The 14,984-nt window shown below is 40.4% G+C and overlaps 2 protein-coding genes across 2 annotated transcripts in view; one reads left to right on the forward strand and one right to left on the reverse strand.

Annotated features, from left to right (window-relative positions):
* The window catches only part of acsf2 (acyl-CoA synthetase family member 2), a 37,690-nt gene that overhangs the window by 18,639 nt on the left and 4,067 nt on the right, over positions 1-14,984 (forward strand). The gene's annotated exons all lie outside the window — the stretch shown is intronic.
* chad (chondroadherin) lies at positions 2,996-13,646 on the reverse strand. The gene is made up of 4 exons (XM_023949263.2): positions 12,695-13,646; positions 5,929-6,092; positions 5,654-5,806; positions 2,996-3,599 (listed from the first exon to the last, which is right to left on the reverse strand). Exons 1-3 carry the CDS (start codon positions 13,466-13,468, stop codon positions 5,665-5,667), a joined length of 1,080 nt encoding a protein of 359 aa, XP_023805031.1. The 5' UTR covers positions 13,469-13,646; the 3' UTR covers positions 2,996-3,599; positions 5,654-5,664.

Here is a 14,984-nt window from a genome sequence, read left to right on the forward strand (position 1 = left end):
GTGTGAATTCTTTTTTGCGTCACTCTGTCAGCATTCCCGATCGTTAGATCCAGACATGATTTTCTGATTTCCTGTCCTGAGCCTGTTTTGCTTTGGACTCCGTTTGCCTGCCCCGAATCTCGCCTGAGTAAGCCCTGGCTGCAGCCTGCAGAACTGCACAACATAGGGGAATGCTGGAACGCTGAGGAATGTGAACATGCTGTGGAATGTTAACCCCGCCCACATTGAGCCCGTGCATTTGATTCACCTTCATCAGTGGAGTTGTGATTGCAGGAAAGGGGAAGAATCAGTGGAGCACATTTTGTGTCATTGTGAATTGTATGAGGAAGAAAGAGAACAGAGGAGAGGAAAATTTGAATGGTGCAATGTTTTTTTTTTATCACTCAAAAAAATGATTCGAGCCCCTCTTTCATGTATCACAATAAAATTCTGTTTGTTTTATTTAAAAATATTTATTTTAAAAGAATGTATCTACATTTAATTGACCTAACACAAAATGTATTAATAGTTTCACCCATAACTCCAGTAATCCAAAATAATTGAGTTCAAGTAAGGGGCATGCTGTTGAATGCCGTTTTCCTGTTTCTCTTTGTTCTTTTTGCCGTCTCACAGCTACAATTTTTCACCTATAACAATTCAACTAATAAAATGTTCAACTCTTTCGTCTAATGCCTGGTATGACTTTTGGTCCTTCAAATCCTTCGACTTTTCAAAAATGAAAACTTTCGTCGTTTTTTCCACGTAAAAAACGAAACTGTGGCATGAAATCGTTTCAACTTGGCTTCTCCCAATAAGACGATACACGAGGAGCCTCATTTATGTAAATAATGAATCTATTTGTTTATACCAGCGGCCTCATTTTGTCACAGGAGTGTTAGCTCAGTGGATTAATTGGCGGGTGTCACATACAGAGGTCCTGAGTTCAAATCTGGTTTTAGACTTCTGTTGCGTGTTTTTTTTCCTTTGCCTTTTTTGATAAAATTGAGTTTGACTAACTCAATTATATTTCGTTACATGGAAGAATTTTCTTTGAGGTGGGGTTACTCATATTTATTGGATGGAAATCCTGCCCACAATTAAATTGAGTTCATCCAATGAGTTATTTTTTGAGTCTGTGAGGCCAGACTAAATGTATTTATTCCCTAATACATGAACATGGAAACTTGTAAGGCATAAGAAGACAGGAATCACTGTATTAATTTTTCTAATTCAATTAAATATTTTTTTTTATTTAGCGCAATGAAAAACAATGAAAAAGGGATCATGAATACAAAGAATGCATTAGGATAATACTAAACTTTAACAAAACAGACTAAACTAAACTGATATTCCTGCCCTTAGACCCCCCCTTCACGGTGAGGAAAAACTCCTTAAAAACCGGTAGGTGGCAATATTGCACATGGAAACTTGTAAAACCAAAGAAGAAGACAGGCTCAATGTGTGCGGGGTTAACATTCCACAGCGTGTTCACATTCCTCAGCGTTCCAGCATTCCACTATGTTGTGCAGTTCTGCGGGCTGCAGCCAGGGGTAGTTGTCTCGCCTTGATCCTGACCATCCTTGTTTCTCCTCGGATGCTCCCATGCTCTTTGTTGACCCGCGCCTGCCTGTCCCTGATTTAGCTTTGGGGGCTTTTAGATGTGCTAATAAAAACTGCTGCAATTGGAACCAGCCGTTTGTCCGTTTTGTGACAAATACGTCATTTTATCGGATCAATTTCTGTTTTACAGCAGCTACTGACTCCCTGTTTCTAGATTTTCTAAATTTTACGTAGTTCACACCCCATGAAAATGTTTTTTTTTAACATGTTCTCATAGCATTTGTCTGATGATAAAGGACAAATATCAAGACATATATTTTCTTTAATTCAAATTGTTGTGAATCAGGAAAAAAAAGGAAAAAAATGGTGTTTAAAAAAGCTTGTAGTTGGGCTAGAAACCCCACCTAGCAGACCACAAGCTCCCTGCTCCGCTCCATTCTGGTGCAACCACTTGTAGATAAATAGATGTCTTTGTATGTATGTACAGTATGTCTTTGTTTTCATTGTCTGAACTTACGTTGGGCTCAAAACTTTATGGCTGGATAGCTCCAATATTGCTAACCATTTTTGTTGCACCGGTAATGGTTGGTTGGGGGAGATAATGTAAACAAAGAGATGATGGGAAATGAAGGCAGGCTTACTATGCGGCAACAGTCAGGCAAATTTCTGATGAAGTCCTGCCGCTTTGCAGAAACTATTTAAAATGACACAGGCTTTTTGATTTTGCCTAAAAACATCATAATCATAATTAAATGACCACTGGGTATGCTTTTACAATAGGGCAAAAGATGACTGAAGTGGGATTTTAAATAAACCCAAACATAAAGTTGCATTTTACTTATTTATTAAACAGTTTTTTTAATGGACATCTTAATCATCAAATATGCTCCTGCAGAATAATTTCAGTTTATATGTTGCTGTGTATGAACAAAAGTGCATCTGTTTTTCTTTAGACCACTCGTCCCCAAATCCCTGTGTACTTCACTACGATAAGACATGCTTTATAAGCTGCATATGACATAGTATGACAGTCGCACTCAACTCTCAGGAATTTATTTAATACATCCAATTTTCCTACAACCTCTTTGAACTTAATAAATGTGTCTTCTTTGGTTTTTTACTTTTTGCCAGATGACAGTTTTCTCTGCAGCAAACTCGCTGTGGATGGCAGCTTCCTCCATCGCTGAACATTGAATTCCAGTAGAGAAATTCTAAATAGAAGCACCGGGGTCTTCTGGGTAATGTAGTTCTTTATTTTATGTGTTACATTGTCAGCATACCAGAAAACTATTAAATGGCTTAACCTTTAGTTTTTTGTCATCTTTCCTACTGGTTGGTCACTGCCCCCATCTGCTTCCATAAGTATTTGATCCCGTTCAGTCCCAAACCTGGGATTTGCGTAACACATGACTCCCATCATTTTACAGAAAGATTTAATAAGTAAAGATGAACAGAGTTCATTTTTTATACACATTTTTATTGTATGTGAGGAGTAGTTATCACTTCAAAATGTCTTGGAAAAGTAAAAATGTTGAATATACATTTGATATACATACGATCACTTTTCATAAGCTCTTCTAGTTGCTTTGAAGAAAAAAAATGCGATTGAAATGTTATGAGCTGGTTCGGTCCTGCTTTCATACTTTTCTTGCAAACAGTGTTTTGTGTTAGCATTCATCAATAAAAGAAAAATGAAATATTCTTTGCAAGTTGATGCATAATAAGGTAAAAGGAGGTATTTAAATACTAAAATACACAAAGCTCAGACAGTTTGAGTTTCTCTAGCTTTTCAAAATAATAGCATCTGTGGGGAAATCGATGCATCAAAAAAATCAACACATTTCTTCAGATGCCTTTTGTTCATCTGCTTTTTCTTACCTTTGGTCATTTCATTTTTTCTTTTTTTACAATTCCATTATCTTCTTGCTACGTTTGTGTAAAATAATCAGGAGTGTATTTGACAGCGGGTTGCAGATGAATAAGTGGACAGTTTCAAAGCACAGCCAAGATGTTTTACTTGTTGTTGCAGATCACCAGCGCAGGCTTTTCTTTGCTTTTTCCTGCAAGACAGAGAGAAAAGACGCACAAATCAGCAGCCAAGCAAACTGTCTGTCTTCCAGCCAGAGACCCAGTGACCTGGACCCCAGGGCCAACATGAAAGCATTTAGACAGAGCAAAAGCTGGTGTGGTCAGCAAAAGGGAGAGGTGATAAACCAAATTGCACAGCTGGAAGCCTTACTTAAACCTTAAACACAATCCTACCAAGACGAGAGCTTTAAACTCCACCTCAGGTATTTGGGATGTTGTTGAAGCCAGATTTTCTACATCCCCTTTATGGATTTAAAAGGAGGCAGGTTTTTTTGTGTAGTTTCGAAGCTATTTTTTTAGGTTACAGGACTAATCTCATTTTAATGTTTATGGCATTAAACAGCCGAGCTTCAAGCCAAGCCCAGCAAGTGATTATTCTGTTTCTCCAACTGAAATAGTTTGAATTTAGCATCTTCTAGTTATGACTAATGCCTCAACTAACAAGGGAAAGCTTGAGCTCTCAACAAAAGTTGTTTACTTAAAGACAGAACATACCTGCCTGATGGTACGTTACTTCACCTTAAACACCGGGCGTCTCCTAATGGTTACTGCATTGGAAATTTACATCATGTCTAAAATGCAAACATTTCAAGTCATCCTAAATTAGATGTATTTGTTGTCACTTTGGTTTAACCCTAAAACAATTTTGCCATAAAAAGTTCCACCATCACATTTGCTGGGTAATTTTTATCCAATATAATATACCCAACAAAAAGTACTTGACATAAAAAATAGATCAAAACGTGACAACACGATAAATTGAGGGATTTTCTTTTTTCTCAACTGTGGTTTGTGTTACAAAATTAAAAAGAAAAACCCAGGAAGATCCTAAGAACATGCTCAAAAATTACTCCAAAAGTAGGAATTTGAGAGAAAAAAATCTTAAAAAAGAATAAGATGATACTAGAAACTTGGTCTTTGGTCCACCCATTCCTGTGACATGTAAGACTTTCCTGGTGAAGAAGGCACAGACCTCTTAACACGCGAGTGAAATTCATGTAAATAGTTTTGCTCGGGTAAAAATCCCCCTGTGGTAGTGCCCTAGGGTTAAGAAAACTACCAGATTAATAATTTTGTATTTAATGACAAGAATTTAATTATTGTTCCTTCCTGCCATGTTCTTTTGGTCTTTAAACAGTCGTAAAAGTAAACATAATTTTTTTTAATGCAACTGTAGTCTAAAAATCAAACAAGCATTGCACAAAAAGTAAGAAATCTGTTTTAGGTGGAACCATATCTTACAAAGGTGTGCATTTGTGGGATGAGTAGTTTTTCATCCCTAAGTTATGTTCACACTGTCCTCCACAACACCAGTTCAAATGACCACTTTCAATGAGAAGACAATGTAAACGAGTGTAAACGCACGTTTCGGGCTTCAACGTTCAAAGCTTCTGCGTTCATTTGTAGGTACTCACATTTTTATGAATGTGTTGGGCTCTACGTTTGAAATGAGCAGCCATTAAATATACGTTAAAAGTTAAACCAGGCGGACTTTTACCAATCAGAGACTCTGATTTGGTAGTGATGTGTGGAGACCGCCCCTTTTTAATTCAGGGAAATACCAACTTTTAAAAAAAATTATCATGGAGAAGAAATTAATAATTATGTCTTTTATAAGTCTGACTGAGCTGTTAAAGAAAAAGCCTGGAGCAAGATTTTTGACATTTGCACCGTTTCAACATTTCTCACAAAGACTTTTCTAACTGTAGGTGGCGGACATGCCCTATTAACACTAGAAAAAGAAAAAAAAGAAGCCCCCTCCCTGCTTGTCCAACACCATGGGCTAAAAGGGTTATTCAAGAATAATTATTTAACACCTTCCTGAAGTTTTGCGTAAAGTAAATCCGTTCACCTACAATGAATTTGGCTGAGTATTTTTTACAAGGACCGATGTGAGAAGCCGGTGCTTTTGTTTGGCTTTCCCATGTGGCTAATTCATCCTAACACACCTATATGTCTGGCTGATCATCTCCATCACCTCATCGCCTGTATTTGTTTTGTCCACGACGTGCTTGGTGGTCAATACCTGCATGCAGTTCAGTGCTGCTGGCGTTTCTTGGGTAACCTTGGCTTCTCCTTGCAGCGTCTAATGTTGGTGCTGTTGCTGATTTGCCTGCCACGCTGAGAAGGTGGAGTCGCACAGGCTGCGTCTGGGCGGCTCTCGATGGAGTCCAACCATCTGAGCAGAGAAAGAGGCGTTTGTCATGATTAAATTCTCCTGTTGGAATTGAAGAATCAGATGGTGGTGGTGGTGGATTTAAGGACAGGTATCTTTCTGTCTGTTAGACGCGAGTCTCTTACCTGCGTAGCGAGTGCAGCTGACATGAGCAGTTCCATGGGTTGTTGAAGAGGGTCATGTTGGTGATGGTGCCAAACTTGAGGCTTTTGGGCAGAGCCTTTAGCCTGTTGTTGTCCAGGTGAAGCAACTTGATTGCTGTCACACCATTAAATGCGTCATCAGAGAACTAAAAAAAAGCAAAACACTTTTCAGAGTTTGGATGATCTTTTTACAATCTCTGCATGTATCTTTGTGTTTGTTGGGAGGTAAACGGATCCACAATGAGGGGATCTCTCCGTGTTCCTCCAGCATGAAAGCCTCTTCTTATCCTTCCTCCTCCACTTCTGTAAACACTGACACTCACTAGCTTCCTTCTTTTCCTTTGGATTCTTATGCAACTGTGAGGGCGCTAAAAGCTACAGAGAGGTGTTAGATGAGCAGACCGAAGTCAAGTTCTGGCTCCTCTATGAGGAGAACGAAGACAGCTCAGCGAGAGACTGAGATTTATGGCTTTGCTTTATGTTTAACTTGAAGAGATGAAGCTTGTTTGGAAATTTCCAGTGTCCAGTAACAAGCTGGAGGTCCGCTGTCAAATGTTTTGGCTCTTCCTGCCATCTGCCTGCTTGGCCCGCTCCTCTGCCAGCAAGCCTCACAGATTGTCCATTCAGCTGAAGCAGTGATGACTAAAAATATGCCTCTGCATGGACACTGTAACACGCCACCTCTGTTTACCTGTTTCCTAACCCCTCCTGACCTGTTTACAAGACCCTTGTGGCCAAGGTAGAAAACACACCACGCTGAAAATAACGCCTGTTTAATAATTAGACTTAGACAGGCTTGGCAGAGGTCCAGCAAACAAAAACACCCTAAAAATACCTGTAAGGAGGCTCCATGTGCCAGATCCTGCTGCCTGCATCTGGCTCTCACACAGTTTTGGTGTGAGAAGCTTGTTTTTTTACAGTTTCCTCCCCCTGGAATGCCTCAACGCACTGGCATGGGTACACTCAAATATTGGAATAACCTCAGGTAGGAAAAACAGATTCTACTGTATATTGTAGAAGCTGATGGGGATGAGCAGAGGGATTTTTTTTTTTACAGACAACCGTGAATACGTGTCTTCATTTGCTCAAGTGACAATGATAAGTGGAGACTGACTGCATCCACACTAGGAAAAATGTCATTTCTAAAACAAGTCTATGAAGACTCTCATTCATCCAGGTTGGTTCCATTGTAGTAGGTTTAGGGGATGTCATCTGGACTTGGTTTTAAAGTTGGAAGACGTTTCACCTCTTATCCAAGAGGCTTTGTCAATTCTGAAATAGCTGGTCTAAGAGCTGGTATATATGCGCTCATGGAGGAGGAGTCAGACCTGAAACTGGATAAGAATTCTTGGATAAGAGGTGAAACGTCTTCCAACTTTAAAACCAAGTCCAGATGACATCCCCTAAACCTACTACAATGGAACCAACCTGGATGAATGAGAGTCTTCATAGACATGTTTTTTCTAACTTTGGGAAGGATACCCTCCAGCTGGTACGTGAATTGGAGAAGACAGCTAGGAAATTGTCGGACTACAAGAACCACCTCAGGTTCAACATGAGATGCAGACAAAGCAATGTGATTCCCAAAAGCCTACAGATGGGCAAAGGGGTTAAAGGACACAGAGCCGAGAACATCATGCACAGAGCCAGAACCCAACTTTTAAAGGACAGAATCAGACAGACGTATTTCATCATCAACAACCTGGAAGGTAAAATGAAGAATCTACAGGACAACTTGGCCACAACTGTTACGGAAGAAGTTCTTGAGAAGATTGTCGGCTTCACCCGGACAGCACAACTGGCACAACACCACAAAAGCAAGCAACGGCAAATCAAGAAATTTCAGATTCTCACAAACCAACAATAGAGCCTTAAGGACAGGCTCAACAGGGAGAATAGAGGAAACCACACTAAGGCAGGGATTGATAAACAGAGAACAAACAGAGAAAGAGGTATTATCCAAGGGGCTGAATTTCTCGGTTACACCAAATCATATCCCCGTGGTAGACCTCATCACAGCTACAGCAACGGCCATAAAGAGGAACAATCTGACTGGATCTCAAGCTGAAGAATTACGACTTAAAATTTTGGCAGCACTGTCCAGTGCCAAACCACCACCTTCCAATCTTTCCTCAGATGAAAGAAAGGCCTTAACAGCCCTGGAGAAGGACCACAGTATCAACATTTTACCAGCGGATAAAGGGAGATGCACTGTGATCCTGAATGTGGCGGACTATGAAGCCAAAGTTACCAACCTACTCAGCGATACCACCACTTATGAAGCACTTAGAAGAGACCCAACCAGCGGCTACAAGAAAAAGGTTATAGACTGCCTACAAAGACTGGAGAGAGATCAAGTCATCGACAAGCCTCTTTATTACAGACTGTACCCGGGTAATACCACTCCATGCATTTATGGCCTCCCAAAAATCCACAAGGAAGGAATACCACTGAGACCCATTGTCAGCAGCATTAACTCAATAACTTACAACATGGCTAAACACCTGGCTACTATTTTGGCCCCTCTAGTTGGCAACACAGAGCATCATGTTAGGAATTCACAAGATTTTGCAAACAAAGTCTAACATCTTCAGCTGGATTCTGACGAGACGATGGTGTCTTACGACGTAACTTCCCTCTTCACCTGCATTCCCACCACGGAGGCAGTGATTTCAGTGATGAAGAGATTACTACAGGATTTTCAGCTACAAGACAGAACAAATCTGACACCAGACCACATCTGCGAACTGCTGGAAGTGTGCCTCAACTCCACATATTTCCAATTCAGGGGAAACTTCTACAGGCAGAGACACGGCTGTGCTATAGGCTCTCCAATCTCACCCATTGTGGCCAATTTGTACATGGAAGAAGTTGAGAGAAGAGCCCTGGACTCCTTCCCAGGTACAACTCCAAGCCACTGGTTCAGATATGTGGACGACACTTGAGTCAAGATCAAAAGCCAGGAAGTGGAGACTTTCACAGATCATATCAACGCAGTAGACAAGAACATCAAGTTCACCAGGGAAGACACAAAGGACAACACCCTAGCCTTTCTAGACTGTGCTGTGATCATTGGAGAGGACAGACGGCTCCAGGTTGAAGTGTACAGAAAGCCTACTCACACAGATCAGTACCTGTTATTTGACTCAAACCACCCTTTACAGCACAAACTAGGCGTCATCAGGACATTACAACACAGAGCCCAGGAGGTCCCCACAAGCTCTGACGGAAAGAAGAAGGAAGAGCAACATATCCACCAAGCCCTCCGAACCTGTGGATATCCCAAGTGGGCATTCACCAGATCCCAACATACAGGAAAACAAGACAAGAAGGAACAAGAGACAAAACGGAACAGTATTTCAATTCCATATATCTCAGGCCTGTCTGAAAAACTTAAAAGGATTTTCAAACAACATAACATCCCAGTTCATCTCAAACCAGTCAATACCCTCAGACATAAACTGGTTCATCCAAAGGACAAAATTCCCAGCTACAAACAGAGTAATGTTGTGTACTCTATCCACTGAAAAGAGAACTGCAATGAACAGTATATAGGAGAAACCAAACAACCGCTACACAAGCGGCTTTACCAACATCGCAGAGCCAACCCAAGTGGACCTGAGTCTGCAGTACATCTGCACCTGAAGGCCACAAACCACTCTTTCGAGGACAGTGAAGTCCGAATTCTAGCCAGAGAGAAAGGATGGTTTGAGCGAGGAGTCAAAGAAGCCATCTTTGTCAAGAAGGATAAACCTTCTCTTAATAAGAATGGTGGTCTCAGGTTTATTCTTCCATCCATCTACGGCAGTGTTTTGAAACCTTAACAAACCAAACCAGTTCCACCTGAGTCGTTAACCGCTGAAAGAGACGACCATTTGGAGAGGGAGTCACTGACTCCCCAACCCCCAGCTGAGGACAAAGGACTATTAACGACCCGAAACCACGTAGGCTAAGTGGACAACACCTCCAGTTTCAGGTCTGACTCCTCCCCCATGAGCGCATATATACCAGCTCTTAGACCAGCTATTTCAGAATTGACAAAGCCTCTTGGATAAGAGGTGAAACGTCTTCCAACTTTAAAACCAAGTCCAGATGACATCCCCTAAACCTACTACAATTTCTAAAACAAGTTCAAAAATAAAGAATAGAAGATGTTTTTGTCTTATTAAAAGTGAAAAAAAGGACCCAGTGAAACGTAGCATTTGTCTTGGACATCACAACTAAAGTAAGTTGGGATATCCTGCCCTTTTAACACACAGTTCAATCTTGAAATTACCTATAAACACTGATATTTAGGTATTTTGCTATGAAATTGGAAATAGTATGTCTTTAAAAAAGTGTTTTGCTTAAAAATACTTTTTTTAAACTACCTGTAGGTATATTTTACACTTTCCCCCCAAAGATACCCTATTTTAAGAGCTACAAAAGCCCAACTAACTATATTTCGAAATCTGTGTCGTTTTCTAGGACATACTTTCTGCAGAGCAGCAGGAGTTCACTAGAAATTAGTAGAAATTAGAAATGAGTTGTGGGTGAGACTGTTGGTGCGGAGTAACCCCGCCCCCATTACCCACCCCATTGCTGAGAGCTCTGTGTTTACATTGTCTCACGCTAACTTATTTTTTTTTTTTTTTTTTTTTTTTTTTTTTTTTACCTTGTCCTGTCCAACAGCTGGGCAAACAGATGAGAGCTGAGGGCCTCTTGTGTTGGACATATTTTACTTTAACAAGAGGGGTTATTAATCTTCAGACAAACCAAAGGTATGTCTGAATAAACCCCTTTTGTAATTGAGGCCAAACTTTATTAATTTCAAACATGTTTGAAGATCTTTGGTGTTGGACCGGACGGAAAAGGAAAGAGGGGAAGAAGAGAGAGGGACGTTAGAAAGAGGGGGGGAAGGAGGGTGATAGTAGGAGGGGAAGGGGGATAAGACCATGAAGCAGCATAGAGCAACAAGTTTACTGGTTGTTAATCACCATGGTAAGGCTCAAATGCAGTACAAAAAGGGCGGAGCCTGTCCACACACACACCCAAGTGTCAAACACACCTGCTAGTTGCAAAAATGTCCATCTGTCGACATGTACACAAAACAGATAGTGCTCACACGCATACTTATGCCTTAAAACTTATGACCCCCCCCCACACACCCCCAACCTTACATTACCAGTGCAACAAAAATGGTGAGTGATATTGGAGCTATCCAGCTGTACAGTTTTGAGCCAGATAATAATAATAATAATAAATTTTATTTATATGGCGCCTTTCTGGGCACCCAAGGTCGCCTCACAGTAAAAAAGTATGTAAAAACATAAACATACAACAATAAAACTCCAGAACACAAAATAAGTTAACAGTTTAAAACAGCTATTTAAATATTATGAGCTAAAAGCTTGATAGAATTTTGAGGTGTTTGTAAAACTGAGAGAGTGAGTCCATATTTTGTAGATCAGAGGGGAGGGAGTTCCAGAGTTGTGGGGCCAAGCTGCTGAATGCTCTACCCCCCATGGTAATTAGACGTGTTTGTGGAACAGCCAGTCGAAGGGAGGAAGAGGATCTGCCAGTTTGGACGTGGAGAATAAAGACGTACATGGATCTAGTCGTCTATAAGTGGATGCATCTGAATGGAGCGGAGCAGGAAGCTTGTGGCCTGCTGTTGTAGCTTCTAGAGTACACCTACAAGCTTTATTTTATGGGCATTTATTTCTTCTGCCACTGATTTTGAATACAGAAAGAAAGACTTGCAACAGACTTGCAACAGACTGCTGCAGACACAATATTTTTGTAGAACCTTTGTTAATATTCAGCATTAAGTGGAAGGCTGCATATGTCTGTCAATCAATTAAAAAATGAAGGAGACATTTTTCACACTTCTCTTGAATGTTAAAGTATGATGTTTTGGTATAATTTTGGTGTCTAAAAACAACTTATGTTTACATTTTTCATAGTTTGTTTTGCACCAGAAAGATTCAAAAGTGTTGCCTTAAGTGTTCAGACCATCAGAAAATGGTCCAAAAAGACCAGTATTGAACTTTTCTACACTCAGTCAACCAATTTGTCTGCCACACTGACAAAGACAAACCTTGTTTTAACAAAGCTTGGTAATTACGGCCAAGTTTGGGAATACCTTAGATCTAAAAAAAAACTCCATTATGGAGCATGGTGGTGGTAGTATCATGCTGCTCAAGTGAAGTCTTCAATTTTATTTTGATTCTACAATTTTTGATTAAAAAAAATAAGTAATTAGCTACTAAAGGTTTTTTAATTAAATGTGGCCGCTGAAAATTATGTAAGTACTGCAATACAAGGAAAGAACAGTTGGCAACTATTGAAAGTGTCACTTTCGAGGTAATGCATATCATAAATAATGACCGATTATAAAGACAACTTTGAGAGACTTCAAACAAGATTTAGGTGTTTCAAGATAAACATGATCATTTTTTTAAGATAAAAATAAATATTAAATCAATATTTTGATTTAACCTTAGATAAATATTCATAGTTTAGCAAAGAATTAACATTAAAATGAATAAACTTCAAAACTTATAAAAAAATCTGCTGATTTTTTTAATCTGCTAATTTCTTAATTTATATAACTGATGTTTAGCCAGTTCAAGCTTTTTAAAAAATCTTTGCAAGCACAAAATTTCAACTAATTATAAAGAGGTTAGATATATGTGGTTCTGTTCTTGTTCCAGTTATTGAAAATGACTAGTCATTTGATTCAAGCCTGACAAAAATTCAAGCTGACCTTCTCTAAGCCCATGTTGTCCAGGTGAAGTCTCTCCATGTAGCGGCCAAAGCTCTGGAATGCGTTGTCTGGGATGGTCTTCATGGGGTTCCCCCCTAGTGTGAGCTCCTCCACCACACGCAGCTTGCTCATGGCTGCGCTCGGATAGGTAGAGAAGTTATTGCCATCTAGGTGAAAGACGGCGAGGTTCTCCACATCATCCAGAGAGCCTGGCTGCAGGGTTTGCAGATCGTTCTTGTTCAGGTGCAGCCAGCGCAGGTTTTTGGCTCCCGAAAAGGTTCCTGTTCGCAGCTCCCGCATCTTATTGTTGCTGAGCTGCAGACTGAAAAGATTGATCATCGGGGAGAAGATGCCTTTAGCCAGCCTGCTGATCTGGTTCCCATCTAGGTAGAGGTATGTTAGCTTGGTAAGGTCCTCAAAGGCGCCGGGCTTGATGCTGCTGATGTCATTGTTGGACAGGTAGAGGTAGGTGAGCTTCTTAAGTCCCTTAAAGGCCTGCGATCCGATCTCTGTGAGCTGGCAGTGCTGCATATGCAGGGAAATGAGACCCTTGCTTTCACTAAAAGCTCCCGCAGGAATGCTGCCCAGGCTGTTCCTCTGCAGATTCAGCAAGTTGGTACTCTCTGCCACCTGGGGGATCTCCTTCAGTCCCTTGTTGTCACAGATGACGTGCTGCAGGTTAGGGAGGCAGTCGCACTGATCGGGGCACTGACTCTGGGCTTCCTGCACTGCAGCACCCAGGAGGCAGATTACCAACAAAGTCAAACGCTGCATCCTGGTGAGCTCGTAAAGCAGGAGAATCCAGAGGCCGGCAGGAGAGTGGAGCGGTGAGGGAAAGACGTCGAACCGAAGTGTTTGTGTTTTTTTATGAGAGGGAAACCGACAGAGAGAGGAGTGAAAAGGTGAGAGACTTTCACTTTGAGAGGTGGATGGCCAGCGAACAGAGCACACAGCGCTATTTATAACATTTACTTGACAAAAAAACGAGGAGGGTTTGAGTGAGAGGTGTGCATGAGCTATTCAAGTGTGTGTGAGAATTTAACCCTAAAACTGTGAGAGTACCATTCATTCTCTGCTGCGGTGCTACAAAACTCAGACTGTGAGCTGGCAATTGGATGCACAGGTCCAAAGTAAGAACTGTACTTGTACTTTTCTTGCATCATTTGAATTTTTGACTTGGGCTCCAGTTAAGTCCGTGTGCTTTTCCCAGACATCTCCATTGTTTTTCAGTCTGCGGTGGCAGGAAAAGGAGCCACTCCTGACTAGCTGTTGTATAACATGTAATAGTCTCCAGATGGCTGGCAAGAACCATTTCGCCACCATTTCAGATTATAAACATCTGCAAAAGGATACTTCAGTCTTCAAAGCAGTGGGAGTTTTAGGTGACACCTTTACAGTCCTGCTTGCAGGATTTTTTTTTAAACAGGCTGGTTTTGTGCAGTGGTAATTTCCATAAAAAATCCCATCCAAAAGCTGGAGCAGCTACTGTAATTCCAAGGATACTGTGTAAATTTGTACCAGAACAAAACTGGAACAAGAAACAAATGGGGTCTAGTACTGACCCCTGAGAGATGCCAAAATTTAGCTAAAGCTTAAGGATGTAAATGGTTGGAGAAGAAATGTTGCTGGAGAGGCTATTCACGGTGTTAAATTTAATTTTCAATTTAACAATTTTGAATTTCAAGTCAACAAACTTCAATAAAATGCTTTTTTTTATCCAAAAGAGAATTTTGATTGAGTGAGAAAAACATATTTTACAACATATCTAGTCGGATAAAGGGTGCATAAATATGTTTTTGCCTAAGAATATACAACAAAATGTTAAAAATTAATTCACTCTGATCAATATTAGATCAATATTAGATTTTCTAAGGAATAAACCAGCCCCTTATTAACATGACCTTAAAGACCCCCCCCCCCCCCCTGATGAAAATTGTGTTTTTGGTGTTTTTAACATGTTCTTGTGACCTTTTTCTGATGATGGCAGATATATATTAAGAAAATTAGACTTAAATTGCATCTCTGAGTATTTTTTATTCAAATTAATATAAATCAGGAGCAGATGAAAAAAATGCAGTTTGAAACAGAGTGTATTTGTGACGTTCCTTTCTGATGCATCCATTTACAGACAAATAGATCCATGTCCTTTGTTTTCCTCGTCTGAACTGGAATCTGGATCAAACTGTGCAGCTGTTTTTGTTGTACTGGAAATATTAGATTGGGGTTATGAGGGGCTGTAGGCTAGTGGAAGAGATTGTAAACAAATAGATGATGGGAAATGGAGGCAGGC

The sequence above is a fragment of the Oryzias latipes genome, chromosome 19, assembly GCF_053564925.1.
Source record: "Oryzias latipes strain Hd-rR chromosome 19, Olatipes_Hd-rR_3.1".
Lineage (NCBI taxonomy): Eukaryota > Metazoa > Chordata > Actinopteri > Beloniformes > Adrianichthyidae > Oryzias > Oryzias latipes.

Bases quoted from the DNA above. Each gene is read 5' to 3' on its own strand.
- chad (XM_023949263.2), bottom strand. From the start codon at position 13,468: ATGCAGCGTTTGACTTTGTTGGTAATCTGCCTCCTGGGTGCTGCAGTG. The intron at 6,093-12,694 runs GTCAGCTTGAAT...GCTTTTTTTTAG, and splicing joins ACAACATGGGCTTAGAGAAG to TTCTCTGATGACGCATTTAA. The intron at 5,807-5,928 runs GTAAGAGACTCG...TTCTCTGCTCAG, and splicing joins CAGCTGCACTCGCTACGCAG to ATGGTTGGACTCCATCGAGA.